We start from the raw sequence: 24,215 nt of genomic DNA on the forward strand, positions 1-24,215 counted from the left end.
TTAAAAGGAAGTTCAAGTGACTATAAAATTGCTGTTCTCTGCATCAGAAAGAATTCCATTCTTGAATTGAATCAGTTCCCAAGTTACAACATAAAGCAATAATCCAAACTTTTTGGGTACATTTGGCATGGAATTCTGCCCTTGGTTTATACCCATCCAGTCCTGTTGGCTTTAGCCATATATTTATTATCTTAAAACCACTATGACTTGTGTTACATTCTTTCTGCATAGCATTTGTGTGTTGTTGATGCACAGATGCATCAAGAGCAGGCAATGTCTATGGAAGTTTTCTGATTTCTCCATTCAAGATACAGTGCTTGGAGCTGCCCTGCAAGATGTTGATCCTTGTGGTGGGGAAGGTACTGCTGCAGGAAAATGAGAAAAGTGGTGTCAGAATGAGCCCTTACAGTGTAAAAGTTGACAACATATTGAAATACAACGTAAAAAAAAAGGACCATGAAGACAGTTTTCAACAAAATTTTCTCATCTCAGGGAACATGGGAGCTGGCTTGCCCTGGATGCACTCACCAGCTGAATTTGTGTTCCTTTCCCCATCTGTTTGCCATGTTTTCATCTCATACTGTTTTGTTCACACAGGGAGCATTCTGGAGAAGTAGCAAAGGTCAAGTGATAAATCTCCCTCTTTCCCTGTCCTTCAGCTGCAGATCCTTACATGTTTGCAGGCATTTCCTTTATTATAAACTTCTGCAGAAGGAAATGTTGGGAGGGAGAGTCAGTGCATTTGAAGCCTAGCCTGCTGTTTGTGTTATCTCCTAGATCTTTTCAGGGCGCAGTGCCTCCTTTGGGTGCCTTCATCAAAGGTGTGTTGTTTCCACTTGGGTGGACACACGGACAAGGTCTGTTGCAAAGAGGCAGCTCTTGAGCTAGCAGGAATTCCTTGGATGGGAATTAGAACCAAAAAAGGATGGGTACAGGAAAATTGAAAACACTACTAAGCAAGCCTTTGGAAGGAGGCAATGTTAACAGCTTTCATTTGGAAAGCACTATATATTTTCATTTTGGCCCAGGCATCAAAAGCTCAGAGGAGGGAAACAATGGAGGAGTAGCCAAAATAAATGCTCTTCTGTCTACCAGGAAATGGTGGTGAAGGGTGACTTAAGATGGTCTGTTTAGCTATCATTACATCTTGTGCGTTTGTGTGATTTTGTTTTTATTTTTAGCAAGACAATGAAATACTCATGTCCTGTGTGCCACTGTGCACTTGAGACAGGCAGCTGGGAACTACTGCTTCCCCACTGCATTTGCCATGCTGGCACAAAGCAATGGAACTCAGTGATCAATAAATCTTGTATTGACCACTAAAAGAAAACATACATTAACTTTGGCATTTCCTTCCAGCTGAAAATAAACAAATACGAAATGCCTGCCTTGTGCTATAATTTTTAATTTGAAGACTGTTGGAGACATTTGCAGCTAGTCCTATGTAAACACTGGTAGATTCAGGGTGCACTTGGAGGTTATTTCCTGTAATAAATATTGCAAGAACACTGGAATAATTTTTTCTGAAAGCTATTTCTGTCCTTATTTTACTTTCATAAACTTTAATTTTAATATTTTGGGTGGCCTAGAGTGAATGTTTACATTATTGTGCTGTTTGTGTTTGTTTAGCTTCTTATTTTGTTCTCTCTTTGATAAGAAGAGGCCACTTTTGGAGAGTGGAAATGGTGTGAAAGCATCAGAATACTCTCTCAGAGTACTTGCAGTCGCCCACCCCTCTACAGTGTGCCTGTATGCGTGAACTTAAAACATTTGATAGCAAACTGCCATGTGAATGGTTATACTGGTTTCACTGGAAATATAATGGCACCTAGAGAAGTACTTACAGGCTTCCAGTATGAATCAGGAGTTAACCAGGCATTGTCCAAAAGCAGCTATAGGAATGTTGTTACAAAATCCAGGTACATGGGCCATGTTCTCTGCATTATTGTTCTGTGGGTTTTGTGGGTTGTCTGTGTGGGCTTTTTTGGTGGTTTTGTTTGGGCTTTTTTGGTTTGGGTTGTTTCTTTTGTCTGTTTTTCTGAAGAGATGACTTTAGATCCGTATGTTCCTATGTAAGTGGATTAACCTGATTGCCTGGGAGATCAAATGCTGGATTCTCATCTTGCTAATGCTTGTATATGGTTGAAGGGACTTACTGGAATTAGAACACAAACTCTTAAAAAATAAATCAAGACTTTTCCCTCTATTGCAAACTATTACTTTATACAGCCACATAGGGCTGTATACACACAGTGGGAACTGCAGGTAATAGACCCCCACTTGAAAACTATTAATCCAAAATCCACAAAACAGATAAAGTTAACTGAATTTGTCAGTCATTCCTTCACTTTATAAGCAAAATCTGAGTAATTTGGTTTGTATGATTATACAGTTTTGACATCACAGGCTTTACAGCTTGGTAATGGTGGGTTGCACAGTCTGATCCTTTAAGAGTGAAGGGTTTCAGTGATGATTTAGTAGACTTCTGTCTATTAGTGTATTCCCTAGAAAAGTATAAATGCAGCTAATTTATACAGCCGGCTTTAATTATTCAAGATCTGGTCTTTGTTTGATCCTCAAGGCCAGACCTTGACAGCAACTGGACGGTAATAAGAGAGCAGATCCAGATGGAGTCCATGGTTCTCAAAGGACTTCTCCCAAACACGAAGTATCAGTTTGCCATCCGAGCAGCAAACTCCTTTGGATCCAGCCCTGCCAGTGCACCGAGCGATGTCATCCGCACATTCAGTGAGTACAGCCACCTTTTCGTTATTAAAGCTAAACAAAAATGAAGTGTATCTGTAAATAAAGTGTATCTGGGGTAGCTGTGGAGGCCTGCTGGTGGAAAGAGTTGCTCTCCAGGCACTGTCACCTCCATGCTGACATCTCTCAGTCCTGTCTGAGGAGCTTGCAGCAAGCACCCTGTGAAAGTCCAGCCATGAGCAAAGATCTGAACAGACCCAGGCAGCATCACCCACATGCCATTTCCTTGTTCTGGAGGTCATTGACAATATTTTTGGATCGCTACTTTCTGAATTGTGTGCTGGCTTCATGCAGTACTAATAAGTGAATATCATGGGGAGAAATGAGAGACATGAGCCTATTGTTCATTTTTTCTGTTCTTTGAAGCTGAACTTTATCTATTACATTTATAATTTCAGTACCTCAGAAAGACCAAATCAAACATGTACAGTTTTCTGAGGAGTAAGACTCTTAACTATTGAGCACACTCATAAAACTAATGATATAAGGAAATAAGCATCCCTTTTTGATCAGAAGCTGCATAGCAAAAACATTAGGTGAACCTGCCAACATACCAACTTGTTAACTATTATATTTACATTTGTGTAACAATACAGACCGCACACTGCAGGAAGTGTTGGTCCAGTTGCTGCTGGGCTTCCTCAGGATGCAGTCCTCTGCCAGTACTGGTGTCTCTGTAGGATGACTTTAGGGGGCTGTTGCTCCTCATCACACCCAAATTCATAGCTTGTATGTGAGAATCCCAACCAAGCCAACACAGATCATGCATATTGGGAATCACACAAATCACATCTTCTAGCAGCTAAAACCCCAATGTCATAAAAGAGAAACAATGGAGGAAAAAGAGCCAAAGCTATCTCTCCCCAAAGGTATGGGGACTAATTGAGCTATATTATTAATGTTCCAAACTTTTTCTGTAAAAATGTTTATCTGTACTTTTAAGTGCCTTTTTTTTTCTTTTCTTGCTCTCTGTATTGCAAACCATCTCTAATTAACTAGTGAAAATGAACAGTTATGAATGAACTAGTGAAATGATCAATTATTCAGGTAGGACTGTGAGTTCTGCAAGAAGAGTTTGCATGCTGCAAAAACATAAACAACATACTTAGTTATCCACCAATTTAAGCTGATAAAGATCTATTTCTAAACTGCCTCCCTGTTGTGGAGTCCCTTTTCTCATTGACTCTGATATGGCAGTTTCCATTCCTTTTGTCGCTGTGTCATAAATTCAGTCACTTGAACAGTTTGCATGTAGTTTGCTATGGCTGCTGAGCTCATAAGTTTAACTTCTGAAGTAAATGTTTGTGAAAACCTTGTGCAGTGTACTCTGGAGTTCCTCGGCCCATGGATCCTCCAGGGTCAACTCCTGCTGCCTCGAGCACACGTGTGCTCCTTGGTATCTTGTTTATCTTTGTAAGTTAGCAGCTGCATCCTTTGGTCAGAAAAGATAAAGTGTTTAGCTCTGTTAATAAGGGTGGAATCATCCTTATGCTGTGCTTATTCCTGCAGTACTCCAGGGAAGGCACTTTGCCTTGGAAACTGCTTGTTCTGCACAGGCCTGCCAAGATGTCTCTAGAACATGGGTTTCTGTCATTAGAGCTTGGAATCAAATTCACATCTGGTGTGCATAAGCATTGACTTCTAGAGAGGTTCATAAGGGACATTAGCTTGCTTTTCTATGCCTGGATCAGATCTGAAAATTCAGTATATTATGCATTTTGCACTGCTCTTTGACTGGGCTTAAAAATCCGTGCTGGCCCAGGGTAGGCACATCGGTGCTGCAGTGGCTGAGGTTGATTTCCCTCCTCCAAGGGCCTGGCAGTGCTTGGCAGAGACCCTCATGAGCAGGCAGAGCTCCTGCAGGCCAGGGCCATGTCATGTCCATGATGTGCTCCAGCCCTGCTCCAGGCCACTTGTACTTGGGGCTACTTTGGTGCTGTGGACCCTTTGGCAAATGCAAATGTTGTTCTTTTGTCAGTGTACTGTTTGAAAATAGGCTTAAAAACTACGTATAGCCAGTACCCATGAAAACCTGCATTATCTTCTGGATACCTGTCCTCAAAACAACCAGATTTGTGCAGAGCAAGGAGTGTTGCTCAAAAGTGTCAGGGATGCATGCCTTTAGAAATAAATTATTTGGTTTTCTGAAGGGAGGAGTGTAGCTGAGATGATAGTCTGGCTGATAGCAGCTCTCACTTTTCTTTACTTGTGATGTCTGTGTAGGAGACTGACTTGATGTTAAACAGACACACAAGTACTCTGCATATTAGTAGAAAAGCTAAACTTTTGATGGGAGAAAATTGTTCTTCATTAAAGCTGTGCATAGCCTGAACATTTATTTTTCCCCAAAACATGAAAAACCTCTGAAGAATGATTTAAGAGACGAGTTTCAGAAAAAAAAACAGGAACAGAAAAAAACCCCAAACTACACACTGTGCTCAAGGGCATCCAGTTAAAACTCACCCCTAATTCACATTATGTATCTGAAAGTACCCTCCTGCTTCTAGCAGCCAGAAAGCCCAGAATTTTGGTCCAGTTAATCACTCGCTTTATCTGCCCAGGTGTTAGTGTTCAGCATACTTGAGGTCCTCAGAGTTTTGTGGATTTCATCAGTCACTGCAGGAGGCATGTGCCATTCACAGACGCCTGACAGTCCCCTGGGGCTGGCTCAGGTGGCACCAGTTGCTTGACTGTCTCAAAGTGCCAGCGAGTGACCTCTTAGTCACTGTGTTTTTGAAAAGGTGCCAGACAGCTGGCATCTCTGAAACTGAAGCACCTTTTTTCTTCAGATGCACATCATAAAAATTACCACCTTCATTATTGCCGTGGTTCCTCCTTCCACCTAAGCAGTGAAACATGCTACATGCCACAGATTTTTGGTGCTATTTTCTGCCTGCCTATGTATTCAGAAATTCCTGAAATATCTTAGAAAGCTGGCAGAATTTATGTCTGACTCCTTTGCATTACATTTAGCTCACATGGTGCTGGCACTAAGGTCCTTAGTGTGTTTGGATTTCAAAAGTTTGCAATTTTACACTTGTATATGCTGGATTTTTTATGCACAACTTGACATAAGTAGTGCTTTTCTGGCATTTATTTTAATTGATTAACAAATTCCCAATATTACCTCAGATGCAGAGGACCCTCATGGTCCATGATGTCTTGCACAGGTTCTCTTGCAGCTGTTGCAGGCAGGCTGAGGCAGAGACGAGTCCATTTTACTTGGAGAGGTTTTCTGTTGTGGTTTGTCTCGTTCTCACAGGTAGTTCACTCATTTTGTTTTTAAAATGGGGGTGGATTTGCAGTACTCTTGACTACATTGTTTCAGGTCAGCATAGGAAAACATCGTCTTGGTTTGCTCCACTAAAGGGATGCTGACAGTTTCACCTAATGTGACAGACCTCCCAAGCTCCTTGAAAACAGAACATGTGGCCTTGATTATAAACAGTTACCCCCTTACCTACTAAAAAATGCATGCTTGGTTAATTGCTCCATTTTCAGGGAGTAAAGAGAGGGCAAGTTTCCCCAAGGGTTCTAATTTATTTGTGATTTGGTTTCATTAATTTTTTTTCTAGAGGGAAGTGATGCAATAAATCAATTTTTTGTTGCCTTTCTTAATTACAGTTGCACATTATGGGTATTTCACCTACATGGTTGTTGGAATTTTGTTATATAAAATCTTTCAAAATGTCATGGACAATTCACTGGAAAATAAAAGACTGCACATACTCAGTTTAGAAATGACAAAATAAACTGTCCCAAAGAATAAAACAAAAAAAATGTCATCACCTGCATTACTTAAATACCCTTCATCTCCTCGGGAAACAGATGGGGTTTGCACTGTGCCTGCAAGGTCACCAGCCTTGGGCTTTAACAGACCAGCAGAGGAAGTGTCTTCTGTTAAAAATACCCTCCTGCTTGTCTCCACAACAAACGTGACAGAAGTGGCTGCTCAAGCAGGGCACATCCCTTCCTCTGGTCCTGGCTGTCACTGCCAGGACCACACAGAGCAGGGATTGCCACAGATGCTTATATATTCTGCATGGAGCTTGAATGTGTCAGCTGAGGCTCAGGCACAAAAAAAGGGCCCAAACCTTGATTTAAATGGTGGTGATGTGTCCTGGAGATAGTGAATGCAGAAGGTTTTCCACGGAACTGTTTCCCACACGCGTCCAGAGAATTTACAAAAGCAGTGTTGGTAATTGTAGGGACAGTGACAAAAAGCAAGAGACAGGCCAAGCGACATGCAGGGTCACACTGTGAGTCATGGAAAAACATAAAACATGTTTTAAAATGTTCCTGATGTATTTTGGATTAAGACCTGTGGGAGGTTCTGGATGAAGCCAGTCAGTCTGTTAACACTTGGATTCATTCTGGCTGTGTTACAGTGCCCCCTGTTCTACCTCCTACACTCTCTTGTGTCTCTTCATCAGTATGATGATGGCAACCTAATTAGCAAAACAAAAGTTTTTGCGGCTTTATATTTGTTTTGAGAAGGATTTCTTGAGTATAACTTAATCCCTAATTATTTGGAAAGAAGCTGTCTAAAGTTCATGACCCCCACAAGTTCTTCAATTATTTGTAAAACAGGATTATAGGACCTGGTAAAAGGTCTTACTCAGACTTCATCTCCTTGTACACTGGAACACTGATTTAATTAAATATAGCCTGTTTATAATCTCTGCAGTCATTGTTTTGGTATTTGCAGAGTACCACTTTGCTTAATTGTCCGTGATTTACCACCCATTACAAGATGAGCTCTCCAGGAAAGCAAGTGCACTTAAGAGATGGCTCATGTGGGGGTTTATCTACAAAAAGTCCTGTTAATTTCTCTGCATTCTGTTTTGTGGTTATGTTGCATCACGCCACGTGGCTCTCATGTTATGTCCAGTGAGCAAAGACCAAATGTAGGGAAGCACAAGTCAGCTGAGAAGCCAGTGGTCTGATACCTCATCAGTCCTGTGTGTACTCACCTGTGTGAGTTCAGACATGGTCAGGAGTCCATCCAGCATCTGCATTGCTCCCAAGTGCTTTACATGTTGCCCAAACTGCTCACAGATCAGCAGGTAGAGCAGTGTCACATGTGCTGGCTGAAATGCAGATAGATAGTGTCAGGAAGGGAAAAAATTGGAGAGTTGGAGACCTGTGGATGTTAGGACATCTTCTGAAGTCACACTTATTCTGGTGACACCAGACTTACATAGTGACTGTCTTTGAAGAAGGGCCTCAAAGCAGTCTTTCTACCAGACACAATAAGCCATACCTTCTTTGTTCTCTTCAGGCTCTAAATGTTGTACCAGTTCAATAACGTGAAAGGAACCATTGTCCAGTTTAAAATAGTAGGTACATTTGGTCTCCTGAGGTTCTCTGTTGGAAAAACATGGAACATTTTGATCTGCTGGATGAAAGAGGCACACCTCCTGTTTGGAGATCTGCCAGTCTCTCCTAAGCTACCACATCTCATTGCATGCTGGTGGTTATTAGTAATCTTAGTGATAACCACTCAAATCAGGAGAGTTACATTACTGTGAAACTGCCATGACATTAAAATCATACCCATACATGCAAGTGTGTTTATATGAATATTAATTCCAGACCTAACATTTTCCTGTGTATGAATATATGGATGTTTTATTTTCTGCATTGCTTCACTCCTGCCATCCTTATTGAACTTACATGCCATTAAACCAACAGAATGTTTGATTGGAGGGAGAAAAAAAATACGACAGCATTTTGACCATAACAGATGTTTATTTTGTAGCTTATGACTTCTAAGTTAGAAAATGGAGTTTGCATATTACAGCTTGTTTGTCTACAGATTAGATTGTTTCCCTTGACACATCATTGCGAGTGTTCCCTTCTTTATTCCAAATTATCTTTATGGCTTCCATTGCTCTTAGGCAAATTACACTTTTATACATTGAAAGAACAAAATGGACTCTGAAATACTTTCAGATATAGTATAAAGGCAATAAGTAATAGTGCTGGAAATAATACAACTTCTAAAAGTTTTAACTAACTTCAGTCAGGAGTTTTGTTCATCTTCAATGTGGGGAGAAGAGAATGGAAGTTCCTTTTTAAGGAGCTGTTCCCTTGGCAAGGTCTGATGACCTTGACATCTCAATGGACTGGGTGCAGCCAGAGGATGCACAAGGAAGAAGCGACCATTAACAAACATCAACGCCTTATCATCCTCCCTGATGTGTGAGAGACACCTGGTCTGGGAGAGGATCAATAAGAGAACCAAGAATAAGGACCTAATTAGCATTGAAGGCAAAGGGATCAGTAACCAATAGGAAACCAGATACTAAGAACTGTGTAATTTAGGACCAATGAAGCAATGGATTTCTCTGGGTTTTGACTGTATAAGTCTGTGAAAAATCTAGTAAATATCCATGTGTGATGGAATGATTTTCTCTGCACAACCCAGGCAATGTGTAGATGGAATTATTTCTGTTACACGTCCTGGTCAGAATAAAGTAATGCCTTAATTTTCTAATACTTATAAAATGTTGTTGGAGAGCTTTTTTTTTTTTTTTTTGAGAGCAGTTTTGGTGACAGTAGCATGGACCTGGTTTAAAAGCAGCAGTGTTCAGGGAGCTGAAAATCTCTGTCTGGTTCTGTCCCTTCCCATGGCATCGAGGTGTGAGCAGGATGAAGCTGAACGTCCCTTTCCCAGCCACTAGCTGCTAGAAGCCATTGAAGTGGATGATGAGTGCAAGCTAAGAACATTTTATGAGAAACAAATGGCCACAGAGGTTGTGGGTGATTCCTTTGGTGAGGAGTGGAAGGGATATTAAGGTTAGGCAAAGAGCTGTTTTGTGTGGACGTAACCGCTAGCTGCAGCATAAGGAGAGAAAGTTTTTGGTAAAAACTGATGTTCACCAGCAGTAAGGTCAAGGGCATACCTGGGCTGCTCTCCAAGTGAAGTTGTTGTACACTTGTAAATCTTGTCTCTGAGAAATAACTGGCAAAAACTGCAGGTAGCAGCTGAGAGGACTGGAACTTTCACAAAGTGGGAAAGGAAACTTTCACAAAGTGGGAAAGGAAATCTCCTGGCCAGGTTGCATGCAGTCTGTCTAAGATAGCTGCCCATGGAGCACACGGTCAGTCTAAGATGGCTGTCCCAAAAGAGATAAAGAACATAAGGGGATCTTAAATGGCTACCCAAATTTTTGCTGAGGAGCTGGTATAGGTTGCAATTGAAGGCTAAAACAACAGCTTGTCCTCAGAGTTGAGTCAGAGCTGATGGCCCAAAAGCAACTAGCCCAGAACCACAGAAACCTGTTTGAGCGGAGTTGAAGGGCTTTAGAATGCAAAGTAACATCTTTGGGGGGAAGCATGCCTGCCAATCTGGAAGCAGTGCTGGGCCACCCCTGAACTCCCTTCTCACTAAGGGAGGAGTTTGCACCAAAGCCAGACTCCTCCTCACAACACTGAACTCTGCCCACTTGTAAAAGAGGCAGAGAGAGAGGCAGGGCTTCCTGACCATGGTGTCACTGATGCCACCTCCCTTCACACCTTGGAGGAGGGAGATAACTCATTGGAGCCACCCTCTCTGATAATCACCCTCAGGCCTGCTCTTTTTTAAGGCATTATCATATGATGAAGCAGAGCTGATGGTGATGATATCACACTCTGCAACAGAATTAACTCAGTTACAAAGGACAGAGACTCTTTTGAAAATTTTACTAATGTTGGTAATAAAGCTTTCTGAAGAAAAAGCACATGGCAAAGAGCTGTGTCTTTTAATTAGAATGCATACTGTTGCATGAGAAGTTTGGACTTGTTGGGAAGGGGGCAACTCATCCCTCTACCCACTCCAACACGTGATAAAAATATTATGAGAGTGGGGGAAATGGTAAGCTTCCAAACAATGCTTGTGAAGGAGCTCAGACCCTCTTGGCTTTTTCCCAGATTATTGTTACATTTTATATAATATTGTTATATTGTTATATTAATTTTAAATCCAAAATTTAAAGATCAGTACTGAGAAAAAAAACTTTCAGAACCACCCCCAGAAGGTGAGCTGGGAGTGGGGGCCAAATTAGAATATCCCGAAAAGCTCACTAAAAATGCATGGAAATTTAGTTTCTCTGTATTTTCAATGACACTTTGTGAATAGTCTTCAGTGTGCCCAGGTGGCCAAGAAGGCCAATGGTATCCTGGCCTGGATCAGCAACAGTGTGGCCAGCAGCAGAGCAGGGATTGTCCCCCAGTACACGATGCTGGTGAGGCCACACCTTGAGTGCTGTGTCCAGTTCTGGGCCCTTCAGCTTAGGAAAGATGTTGAGATGCTGGAATGCGTCCAGAGGAGGACAACAAGGCCTGGAACACAAGTTCCATGAGGAATGGCTGAGTGGGCTGGGTTGTTTAGCCTGCAAAAAAAGGAGGCTCAGTGGAGACTTTACCGCTCTCTACAACAGCAGTGGGTTGGTCTCTTCTCCTAGGTGACCACTAATAGAACAAGTGGTCAACATCTTATGCTGCACCAGAGGGAGTTTAGGCTAGGCATTAGGAGGAAATTCTTCGCTTTAAGAGTGGGCACTAGAGTCATCTGCCTGGAGAGGTGGTGGAGTCAGCATCCCTGGACAAGTTTAAAAAAAGACTAGATGTGGCACACTGCCATGGTTTTGTTGATAAGGTGGTGTGAGGTCATAGGTGGGACTTGAAGATCTCAAAGTCTTTTCCAACCTAGTGAATTCTTTGATGCTGTGATTCAGTGAGCTGAAAATTGCTGTGAATGCTGGGAGCTCAGTTAGTGCTGCGCCTTCCAGCAGCGTCAAGGTGTGAGCATGATAAAGCTGAACGTCTCTTTCCCAGCCACTGGCTGCCAAATGCACCTTAAAGTGGACAGTGGGTGCAAACTAAGAACATTTTATGAGAAAAGAATGGCCATGGAGCCATTCTGATGCCCTTGGTGGAGTGGGAGGAGGTATATGTCGTCTGGATCAGTGGTGGGAATGACAAAGGTTTCTCGATGAAGCAAGGTGTCCTGCCTCACAGATGTGTTTGCTCAGCAAGGAGCATTCCAGCTATCACCCCAGAGGAACTGGAGAGAGAAAGCACAAATCCATTTATGGTTGCATTGTTGATGCAAACTTGAGTGTCCTGAACTCTGTCATAGTGAAAAGGGCATTCTGGGGCTGACTGACACAACCCTGTCATCTTGGTCCCAAGAGGGCCAGCAGACTCCCCAAGCTGTTCAACCTGTCTAAGAAGGATGATGTTCAGCAGTATGTTGTGAAGAAGTCTCTGAACAAGGGGGACAAGAAACCCAGAACCAAGGCTCCTAAAATCCAGTGACTAGGGACTACTCAAGTGCTGCAGCATAAGCACAGGCATATTGCTCTGAAGAAGCATTGCACTCAAAAGAACAAGGAGGAAGCAGCAGAATACAAAGCTCTTGGCCAAGAGAATGAAGGAAGCCTGGCACAATTTGCCAGGAGCAAATTGTGAACTGGAGCTGGTTTTCTTCATTGAAAGCTTCTACATCTAAATCAAAGCAGAAGGACATTGTATGTGATACGAAAAAGATATTGTACATGGTATTGCCAATAAATCCCTTTTGTGGTGAACTTAAAATACCCCCAACATTAAAGCCAAAATAAAATCATCACAACACAGACAAAAATGAACAATTTGCATGACATTCACTCCTTGATCCTTCACCACAATTACAAGAAAAATTCCTCATGATCATTCTACTCTATAACACTTAACACTTTTCAGTACTTGTTTTGCCCTTTACTTCTCCCAGCTACTGTCCTTATCTGAAAATGTCCATGATTGCCCACATTCTCCAGTAAGGAGTCTGGGTTAACCCGGGCCAGATGCCAAGTCCCCACCTAACCCACTCTCTCTTTCCTCTCTGCAGCTGGACAGAGGAGAAAAAAAATTAATGAAGGATTCTTGCGTTGAGATAAGGACCTGTAGAGATCACTCACCAAATACCATCACAGGCAAAGCAAGCTCAACTTAGAGATATGAAGTGAATTTATTACTAAAAAATCAGAGCAGGATAATAAGAAGTAAAAGAAATCGGCAAAAACACATCCCCCCACCCTATTCCCTCCCTCCCAGCCCTACCTCCTACCCCAGCAGTGCAAGGAGACAAGGAATGGGGGCTGTGGTCAGTTCATCACCCAGGGCTTCTCGCTGCTCAGGGAGAGGAGTCATTCCCCTGTGCACCATGGGGTCCCTCCCACAGGAGACAGCTCTCCATGAACTTCTCCAGCATGGCTCCATCTCATGGACAGCAGCTCCCTGCCAGTGACTAAAGTGTGAGTCCATGCCATGGGCAACAGCACCCCTCAAAAGTGGGTCACTGTTGTGTGGGGTGCAGTCCTTCAGGGACAGGCTGCCCCAGCCTGGGAGCAGGGCCCTCTTCCCACAGAGCTCCCACAGCTACAGGCTCCTCTCAGGCACATCCACCTGCTCTGCGTGGGCTCCTCCAGGGCTGCAGAGGATCTCTGTGTTCCTGTGCACCTCCCTGTGCTGCAGGGGCACAGCTGCCTCACCAAGGGCTGCAGCCCAGGCTGCTGGGGAATTTCAGCTCTGGTGCCTGGAACAGCTCCTGCCCCTCCTCCTTCACTGACTTTGGTGTCTACATGTTGTTCTGATATATTCTCACCTCCTACTCTTCTCTGTCAGGGATTAAAACTGCACCACCAACTTTGTTCTGATTTGTTCTTAAATATGTTATCATGGAGGTGTTGCCATCATTTCTAATTGGCCCAGCATCTCCATCTTTGGAGCCACCAGGGATTGGCTTTGCTGGATATGGAAGAAGCTTTTACCAGCTTCTTACAGAAGCAACCCCTGTAACCCCACCCTGCTACAAAAACCAGGCAATGCAAAACCAATCCAACTATAAATCATATTTGTAATGCATATGTTTGTGGTTTTACACATGGAAACTCTTTTGTAGAAATGCATGGCTTACCGAATCACTGTTTACCAAAGAAGGGCAATCTGATGCAATGATGGGTAGAAGATGCAGCTTGACAAGATGATCATTGTAGGTTCCTTGCAACAGAATAATTTTCTACTCTGCTCTGCTTTGCTGTACTGTACTGTACTCTACTCTACTCTACTCTGCTCTACTCTGCTGTACTCTACTCTACTCTACTCTACTCTTCTTTGCTCTTCTTAGTCTCCCTAACCTCCTACCTGGTGTAAAATTATTCTGTATGGTGATTAACCTGAATGACTATAAAAGTGAAAGTATTCACTTTCAGGAGTAAGAGATATGTTTTTACCTTGTGATTTTAGCATGGTGAAATTCATTCCAGTTTTTGTAGGACTGGGACCAGTTCATAAATGTGCAGTCTGTCCCTAACAGTAATTCTTTGCCTGTGCATTCACAGTCAGTAGCAGAAATAATCTGGGTGTAGTTTGTCCTGTTTGCCTCATCTTGCTACCAGTCATAGAGCAGAGCTCTCTGCTCAGCTCATTTGGTTGAACTCAGTACTGAATACTTCTATTTAATGTACAGATGAAATGTATTATTTACAGATGACTAGGTATACATATTAGAGTGGAAAGACTTACACACGTTCTGTCCCAGCCAAGCATGCTTTCTTGGTTGCAAGTGTGTATGCCTCATTATCTCTACTCATTTGTTTCTAATTTTTCTGTATGCTGATGTAATGTGCAAAGCCCATTGATAAGTAGCCCCTGCAGAGCATACAGAGTGTTAGTCACTTAGTCAGCCAGGGCACATTCATCTCTGGTGCACATATGTTGGATTTCATAACTGCCTGCCAGTTCTGGGTTGCAATCACAGCAAAGGAAGAGAGAGTAAAAAGACATTTAGGTAAGTACACTCAGCTCAGTAGAGAGACTGTAAACTGAAGGTTGCTTATGCTGTTTTTAAGTGAGGGAAAAATATATGAGTCTGTTATTTCAATGCTTTAAAAATATCAGTTCTCAGCCTCACTGAAATGACAAGTTACTGTAATGATTTGTTTACTTTTACTGTATTTCTTCATGACCTGGTGAATTTTAATAGCTAATAAGCACAAGCCATTGTTTAGGCATAATTTGCTATGTAAAGTGCAGAATAGTTACAGACACTTTCTTGAAATAGAAATGAGGATCCCCATACTGTTTAAACTGTGCATTCCCAGCCCAGAGTCCTCCAAAGCACAGTTCAGTACTCTGGGAAGTGGCAGAAGTAGATTAGGTACTTGAAAAACACATGGTCATAGAATCATTGAATATCTGGAGTTGGAAGGAACCAACAAGGATCATCAAGTCCAACTCCTGGCCCTGCACAGGACAGCCCCAGTAATCCCACCATGTGCCTGAGAGAATTGTCCAAGTGCTTTTTGAGCTCTTGGTGCCGTGGGGACACTTCCCTGGGGACCCTGTTCTAGTGCCCAACAACCCTCTGGGTGAAGGTGTTTGTGCATGTTTCTTGTTTCAGGATGCTGAATTGTATTTTAAAAAATAGTCTAAGAATACACATAGGACGCTAATTTCAGGAGTTTCGGAGTCAGTGGAGATAGATGAATTCCTAAATAGAGTGTATCTTACCTGTACACATCTCTTTTGCTGTTCCTATTTATTATCTCTTTTGCTGTTCCAGTAAGGCAGCAATTAGCAGCCTGTATTTCCAAAAGGGAAAAGCTTGACTTAAAAACAATTCAGTCATTAAAATGTTGTCCATGCCAAAAAAGTCTGAAACCTTTGTCATGGAAAAATGATGAATACAAGTCAGTTTGCAGAGGGAGAACTGACCTTTGCCTGCTTTATTTGTTTAATCACCTAGTGAGTGACTAAATGAAGGTCTTCACTTTGTTTTAAGCTGTGTGTATGATCTGTCATCTCCAGACACACTTGCATTATCTGTACAGGATGAACATTAGCATCAGTTCAGATTTAAGTGTTGTGAATCACGGGAGTGGTAAGATCTGAATTGCTGTGTGCAAAGAGAAAAAACTATATGAACTGAATATGCCAGTTATGTCTTTTCAGGCTCTGAGGAATTGGGAAGTGGAAGCTATGGGCATCGGTACATCACAGACACAGTGACTGGTGATGGTGATGGATTTGATATTGATGATTCAGACTATGACATTTATATAGAAGAGGTAAATGTCAAGATTTGCCTTTGGCACTTCTGTTTTCTTTACAGTCTGGATATTTTAAAGTGTCCAGTCCTGTCAAGACATTTGATATCTGATATTAAGTGCTTAGATACAGTGATGTGGTTAATTCTTTTTCTTCATTGAGGGTGTTTGTTGCCTCAGATCTGTATCTTGAAAGATATTAATTTCATTTCCCCATAGCATTTTAATTTTATTGAATTGGTGTTTCTTTGCTTCCTTTCAGCTCAGACCACTTCCTGCTATTAAAGGAGGCAACAGAAAATTTCTGGTGGAAACTAAGGTCACTCCAGGGTCTAGTTCCAGGCTCCTGTCGCGGGTCCTAACAACCACTTCTGAGCCCACAACTTCCACTGCTGCCAGCACACGGCCTTCCAGCACGGCACGGGCAGCGCGCAGGGGCGGCGCGTCCCCTGCCGCGCGCCTCTCGGACCTGTCCTGCGACGAGGCCGTGTGCTCTGCAGACAGCTTCTGCATCAACGACTACGACCGGGGCGGCTCGCGCTGCCACTGCAACTTGGGAAAAGCGGGGGACACGTGCGAGGAAGGCAGGTTTCTGTGTGCCCGCTGCTGCTGGCTGTTCTGTGTCTGGGTCAGGGAGCGGCTTTGCAAAGAGCTCACCAATGTGCGCTTTGGGAATAACCATCTGGGCTTTGTGGATCCTTACCAGTGGCAAATTGCAGTTCAGGCATCATCCCCTTTGCCTTTTTTCCCTCGGTGAGGTGGGAAAATGTAGGAGTGTGGGAGAGTGCCCCCTAATGACAGAGTGGCAAAGCTAGCCTTTGTCCCCCAAAAAAGGAAAGAAGCCCAGAAGTTTCTCTCAACGATCAGGTGAAAAGTAACCTTATAGGGCCCCAGAGACTTCACTAAAACCTTGGGGTCACCTAATTGGATAGAAGCCAAAGAGTCCCGCCTGGGCCATAAGGTAGAAAAGAAGAGAACAAAAGGACCATGTTTATACCAGGGGCAGACCTCTGTACCTGACTCGGATTTTCTGTTTGTTATTTTGCCTTTTATTAAACCTTTTTGTTTCTAACACTGCAGCAGAAGCCATCCTGCTCATTCTTTGCCTCCAAAGGTAATAGCTAAGCTATCCTTGGTGTATTAGGTTCCCTTTTGAAGGCTCATAAAACCCTGGCCCGACAAAACAGAACCTAATAGGAAAAAGTAATTCCTTAATAAAGCTGAATGCAGAACCTGTATCAAGATGCACAGGGGCAGTTAATTTTCATTCTCCCACCTAAGAGTCAGGGTACGGTGGAGCAGGTATGTTGTTAATCACCCAGGTTGGCAGGATCCAATCATGGCATCGTCAGGTGGAAGCTGAAGACATTCAACCCCTCTTTGACATTTGCATTTTGGCAGCAGCTGAAGCCCTGAACCACCTCCATTTTCTGTGTGGTCCAGATGATGCTGGCCCCACAGCAGGGATGTGAGAAAACTCCCATTATAAAAATACCTCCAGAGGAGGCTTTCCCCATGGTCTGCAAGTCTGCAGTGCAGCAGTCATGTCAGGCAAACTGGGGCAAGGGAGGAACGAAATCTCATCCCTAGTTCAAAAAGCATGTCCTGAATGTGAGGATCCTCAGCATCCTCAATGTGAGGATGTGCTTGTCTCAGTCAGTCCCATCCTGTTGCCTCTTTTCAGAGCAGCTGAGCCATGGCAAGAACTTGCTGAGCTGAAGGAGGCTGTCTTGCTTCTTCTTCCCTCACTGCCGCCTTGTTCTTTCCCTCTAGAGACCTCAGCCCACCCTTTCACAAGGTTAACACTGAGCAGATCACCTGGTGAGCCAGTCCAGCTCCCTCAACAGGCCATAAACAGGTCACTTTTTTCCCCAAAGTAATTTTTCTTCTGGTTTGGTGACGAAGGGTCAGATGAATGCCAGGGCTCATGAAAAGAAAATGTCCCATTGGCTGTGGTGGTGCTGTTGTTCCAGATCAGAAGGAGCTGATCTGCCCATTCCTCTGCATGCTGATCTGATCTGCCAAGACTGTGCCATAGGGCAGAGCTTCAGGGACCCAGGTTTCTTGTGCAGGGTCATGTTAGACTTTCATGTTGCACAGCGTCATGCATCAGGGATACAGACAGTGAGGGTTCTTCATCTTCTTAAACTGGAGTTGGAACAAAGAGCGCTCCTTCTGAAAACAATTTGGTGTGACTCAGCGATGTGTAACAGCTGCAGATATGATTTTAGGCCTTGATCAACTATGAAGAGTTGAGGATTTATTTTAACTGACAAGGCCATATACAACTTGTAAAGCACTCTATTAACACCAGTCAAAACCCTCTATTTTTCACAGGGGAGGGTGTTACTCCAGAGTAAACATCATGTGCCAATACTCCTTTGTACCGAGTTTGTCTTCAGCAGCCAGTATTGTTAAATAATACATTAATCTGAATGGAAACAGACTTTTCTTCACATTCAACAGCTGCCTTCCACTCTGGTCCAGTCAGTTCTGTTTGTGATCAGGACATGAGATCATTTTCTCTGCTGAGGCTGCTTTCAGGTTTATAGCACCAATCCCCTTCAACTCAGCCTAAAATATATGCCTTGCAAGCAAAAACGCTGAGAGAGCTCTACCCAGATTCAAAAACTGAGTGAGAAAAACTCAGTATTTAAATAGCAAAAAGGAATAGGAATCCTCATCCTTCCTTCCTCATTAGAATAAAATCCATTGTCAATACAAAAGCTCAGGCCTGAAACAGTGCTTCTCAGGAAAATAGGCTGCAAAGGTAATTTTACAGCTGACAGTGGCTAGCAGTAAGACATCTCTAATTTTCATTTTCTCTCAGGGTCAGGGTCTGACACAAGACTGCAGAGGGTGAGGGTTGATAATGCCATTTGACAAGAGTAATAAAAAGAGCCATTGTTGCAGTCAGGGATGGAAAGATGCCTGCAAGGACTCTCTGCTCCCCATCACTTCTTTTAGCTTCTGCCCTGAGCTGACTTGAGAGAAGTGCTGGAAGCTGCCTTGCTGTTATGAGACATCCAGTGATTCTCCAGATGCTGGATGCAGCAGCTACAGAGTAGCAGTGACTAATGCTGCCTAGAGTCTGGCCATATTTCCCATGTGTGTTTTTGTAATCCTGCAAAACAGAAAATTACTTTGTCCTCTCTTTCTTAGATCAGTTCTTAAAAGAAGATAAATATAAAGTTGTTGTGGTCTTTATTCTATAACAAAAAATGAAAAACCTGCTGAAATTTCCTCTGTATTCTCTGATTAAGCTATTGAGCATTATTTGGCCTTCAGTATCCTGTTTCTTTCCAAGTTCACTAGGTCCTTGGGAATAAAGGAATTAGCTGTAAAAAGTGGTGGGAGGACAAGACAATAGGTTAACTGATTGTTGTCTGCTACTGGCTAATGGTTGTCTCTAGAAGAACTCTGCCTTTCATTGCCACCTGATGTTATCTAGTACTAAATGTGTATATTGATTTTTCTTCGGAAGAAAATGGCTAAATAACATGCTTCCCTCTTTGCTTTTCAGACATTAGTATCCAGTACCCTCAGTTCTCTGGCTACTCATATATCACCTTTGAACCACTGAAAAAGTCCTATCAGACATTTCAAATTACCCTTGAATTCAGGGTAAGTTAAAGCAATTCTCACATTGGTGTTTTAAATTTTATTTACTTACTCTGATGTAGTGGACAATAGAGCAGTAACTTAGCTTCAGTATAGCTTAAGTGTAATTGTGGTGAGCCTGTATGTAACCTTCATCTGCAAAGACCTGGCTCAACTCTCAGTGAATGTAAATTAAGTTTGTAAGCAGCTGAAGGGTTTTCATCCATTGTTGGTAGCCACTGCATGAGAGAATCCCTGGGACTAGTAGCTGTGGACTAGCAGTGATGTACATTGGCAAGGTCACAGTCATGCGGATGAGCTACAGGCTGAAGAACACAGAATTTTTGTGAATTAGAATTTGCAAGTGGAATGCAGTATCTTTATGGACAAGAGATGATGATCCTGTCATACTGAGCAAAATACTGCCCTATATATAGCATTCATTTCCCATCCTGCAGGGTCTAAGTGGACATTATTTCCCCCCTCTGAAGTTTGGGTCACCTAACAGTATTAGGCTACTAATACATTCAGGATATCATACTACTTAAAATGCAGGACTAAAGTGGAGATAGATCCCACGCTGGCTTGTGTTAGTGCTGTCTGTTCATTATGGACAGAGCATGTAGGGCTGGCTCTAGAGAGGGTGGCCAAGCCCTCGGGTGCATCCCCACCCCCACGTAAAGCAGACTCAGCAGCCTCACAGTCTGGGAAGGAGACTGTTACTAAAGCAGCAGCAATCAGTTGCCTCGGTGGTGATCTTACACTCCTCTGGCAATTTGCCTTTCTAAAACACAGGATGGCTGCAAAAAGCCACTGTGTCAGCTGCTATGAGCATATGGAGAAATGCTGCCAGCACAGCTTGTTTGGCTTAGAGGAGTGTCAGTCTCATGGAGAATGTCAAGTAGGGTGTATGTATTCATGCACACTGAGTCTGATGTGTCTACACTTACCAGGCTTGCTAGGACATTCTTGCTAGACTTTTTACTCGGAGTCTCATATGGGATGTCTGACAGTCTTTAATACTTCCAGGCTTTTTTTCAGGTCTGATAATACCCTACTTTAAGAGATGGTCTTAAATTGTTTAACCGTTAAGGCAGTGATTTTCTAGGTTTTTCAAATGCAGGATTCCAAACTGATCAAACAATTTCTGATTCGGCAAGTTAAAAACTCATTCTGAAAAATGATGACCCTTTTCTGGAGAAAAGTCCCACACTGCTGCTTGCTTTTATCTGCAATTGTGAGGCTTTGATTTTTCATATTGGTGCAATGATTGCAGGCTGAATCTGAAGATGGTTTGCTGCTGTACTGTGGAGAAAATGAACATGGTCGTGGTGATTTTATGTCACTGGCAATTATCCGACGTAGCCTCCAGTTCAGGTAAAACCTCCATCCTAAATCTGATGTGAAGAGAAAGGGCTATTGCTGCCTCCTGGGACTAGCTATATGTGATGAATATCTCCAGTGTCTTTGACTTCTGCCCCATACAGTGCACCAAATGGACAGTATAGTTTCATTTAAGACTATTTGAATACTTTTTTTCTCTCATCTTTCTTTAGTGTGTGAACATGTGCCCTGTTGATCTCTTTTATTCAGACTTCAATGTAAAGGCAAAATGATCCGTTTTCTTTAAGGCATTTGTCTGGGGCTCATAGCTGTGTTACCAGAAATGCCAGTGAGCCACTGTATTTGCTAAGCTGATGGTATATTGATGGTATATTGAGTCAGTGTTTTTGCTTCACAGAAAAAGGTTGCAGATAATGTAGCAAAACAGAGGATGTAGTGCCAACAAGGGGCCAGGAACTTTGTCTTACATGCTTAGTTTAGATGATACCTTGTTTAGGTTTTTAAATTAAGATGGAAAGTGTTCCTTGCAGTCTGACAGACATGAAGCAGGTGAAACAGTATTTCCAGGATCTCCTAAATTGGGAGGGTGAGTTCTTTAGAAGTGGGGAATAATAAAGTGGGTGATATGCCTTAGTTGTGTTTCTGCTCACCTGCACTGCATGATAGTCAGGGAAAATGGGACATTTTGTGCACATTCAGCTCTCCTGGAGGTCTTCCTGTCAATTGGCACTGAGTTTCAAATAGACTAGCAGAGTTATTAACGTATCACTGCCTTTCACCAGGAAGCTAGAAAAATTCCCAGGAGAAATTACTGTGATAGCAGGAACTCAGATTGTAATACCCTCCATCTAGAAAGAGCTTCATCTGTTGGCAAGCTTAGCAATGCACTCGGTATGGGCAGAGAATGAAAAATCTTCTCCACCTTGAAAGACAGATAATGAAGCTTGAAATTTGGAACAGATCTTATGTAGACTTGCTGTCTGAATTTTCTGTGCTAATATGCAGCGTGGAGCAGAGAGGTTCCTGAATGCAAAAATAGTATTTGGAGTCTAAAACCAACTTTTGGTTATTTGGTCAATATAAGATTCTCACCTTGCCCTCTCTATCTCATGCTCCCAGGTTCAACTGTGGCACGGGGGTTGGAGTCATAACGAGTGAAAACAAAATCAAGCTGGGGAACTGGCACAGTGTCACATTGTTCAGAGATGGGGTGAATGGCTGGCTCAGGATGGACAACAACGCTCCAGTGACAGGAAAATCTCAGGTTGGTAATCCTGCCCTTGTGGCTCGATCTTGGGGTCTCTCAAGGTTGTGATGATGCTTCTTTTCTTGCCACCAGAAGCCTGATCAGATTTAAAAGGTGCAGTTTTATTTATTGGTGTTAGGACATTTAGTGAACCAGGATCAGAGTACAGATTACTCTTCCAAATACATAATCTAGAAATCACAGAAATAAATATCTCAGGCTGAATCCCATCACTGTTTCCCTGTTGTGCTCCATGTTTTCTCTGCCACCCTTCAGCTACCCTGTGCAAGTCTCAAACACAGGCCATGAGAAGTTTACTAGATTTTACAGCTGCTGTCCTTGATTGCTTTATTTTTCAAGCCTCAGAGAACTGTTCTGCTTCCTCAGACATAAAAATTAGATGCATATGTGTGTATGAGTATATATTTATGTATAAGATGCATATATCCACATGATATTTGTATGCAGAGGTGTAATTACATGCATATTCTGGACAAAGATTCAAGCATAGTAATGGAGATGGACATTCTGCCCTGACTTATGTTAACACCAGCAAGTTCATATAAGGCTGACAAGATAAAATATAATACAGGAAAATGCTTTGACTTGCTCATCTGTTGCTGGGCTAGAAAACAAAATTAAGGCACTGGAAGAAAAGGCAATTTCAAATTGTTTCAGATGTCTTTCCTTTGATAGCCACTATTAACATGCCATCCCTAGCCCTGAAAGAAAGCAGCTTCAGATCTCTTATTACTTTCCACTTTTATGTGCAGGCACTGAAGAGAAAAAATTACAGTGTATTGAGTTCTCATCAGCTGGAAATGACAGAGGAAAGAATTTCAGTGTGTCATGTGTTGCTGCTACCAATGCCATGAGGCCATGCAAAGGGCGGATGTGAATCAGGGCAGCAGATATGTACAGCTTCTGCAGTGTACTGAGCAAGTGAACATCTGCAGACTCAATAACCTCAGCTTATTTAGCATGGCCAAATACAGGCTATGGTGATAGAATATATTGTTATAAATGCTATGGGGGCAGGGCAGGGGTGAAAAATCCTGGAAGATTTTAGGCTAGAGGTCAGTGCAGGTGGGTAAAACCTGCCCCTGAACAACTGAGAATTTTGAATATTCTAAAGGTCTGTGGGGTTTTGAAAGAGCTGTTGAGTAGGAGGCAAAAGTCATATTTTGATCAGTTTGTGGAAGGAATTTTTACTCATGTGGCCTCAGTAGCCTGGAGTTTGGGTCAGTGGTCCAGAAAGGTTCTGCTCGTTTTGATGTTTTTTGTTCTTTCACTGTAGCAATTTTAGTAAACTTGAATATGTAGGTTCCTATAGATTTGTTAAATAGATGAGCAGTACATTTAGCAATGGCAAAGTGAGCAGAAACCTGCTGAAGCTGCAACTTTATTGGCTTTTGCCTTTTCTTGTTTTTTACCTTTTCTGTGTCATTTCATAATTATTAAGTACCGAACACTTGCTGGGTTCTGTCCAAAAGACAACATCTCATTGGTCTATCCCTCAGGGCTTACAGCTTAGAAGACAAACAATTTTTTGGCAGAAAGAAAGGAAGAAATTACAGCAAAAGACAGACCATGCTTTCTCCTCAAAACAGTGATTTCTAGTCTTTTTTTATTTTGCTTTTAGTAGTTCATGTTATCGTGATGGGATGCAGGTGAAAAAGTTTGATTTCAAGTGGTGGACTGATTAAGGGAATGACTAACAGGAAGGAATTACCAATGAACAACATTCCCTGACACAGGGGACAACATTCCTTCGTGGAGGAAAAAAATGTGTTGTAAACCACTGTGGCTTAATGATTTCTCCTGTGTTATATCTGTTACACAGCATGCTGTGCTTTGCTCCCCTTCAGGGCCAGTACAGCAAGATCACATTCCAGACTCCCTTCTACGTTGGCGGTGCTCCCAGCGTGTACTGGCTGGTCAGGGCCACCGGCACCAACCGCGGCCTCCAGGGCTGCGTCCAGTCGCTGAGCATCAATGGAAAGATAATTGACATGAGACCCTGGCCATTAGGGAAAGCTCTCAGTGGTGCTGACGTCGGTGAGTGCAACGGTGTGGAGTCTTTAGTCAGTGGCTAACCCCGGGTCACTTTTTGTCCTGTTGGGACAAGTTGAGCGATGGTCCAGGTTTGGGAGGGGGAAGGCGCGGTCTCTATTTTTGGCCTGGCT

General features: G+C 42.7%; 1 protein-coding gene and 1 pseudogene across 2 annotated transcripts in view; both read left to right on the plus strand.

Annotated features, from left to right (window-relative positions):
• Positions 1-24,215, plus strand: part of EGFLAM (EGF like, fibronectin type III and laminin G domains) — a 75,473-nt gene that overhangs the window by 27,828 nt on the left and 23,430 nt on the right. For both annotated transcript variants that reach the window (XM_039709810.1, XM_039709811.1), the window contains exons 7-13: positions 2,582-2,748; positions 15,745-15,860; positions 16,102-16,423; positions 19,363-19,463; positions 20,716-20,816; positions 21,903-22,047; positions 23,898-24,087. In XM_039709810.1, the coding sequence (XP_039565744.1) occupies positions 2,582-2,748; positions 15,745-15,860; positions 16,102-16,423; positions 19,363-19,463; positions 20,716-20,816; positions 21,903-22,047; positions 23,898-24,087 (1,142 nt within the window). The remainder of the gene's footprint in view (positions 1-2,581; positions 2,749-15,744; positions 15,861-16,101; positions 16,424-19,362; positions 19,464-20,715; positions 20,817-21,902; positions 22,048-23,897; positions 24,088-24,215) is intronic.
• On the plus strand, positions 9,418-12,374 carry LOC120502378 (annotated as a pseudogene).

The sequence above is a fragment of the Passer montanus genome, unplaced genomic scaffold (assembly GCF_014805655.1).
Source record: "Passer montanus isolate IOZ18808 unplaced genomic scaffold, ASM1480565v1 scaffold22, whole genome shotgun sequence".
Taxonomy (NCBI): Eukaryota; Metazoa; Chordata; class Aves; order Passeriformes; family Passeridae; genus Passer; species Passer montanus.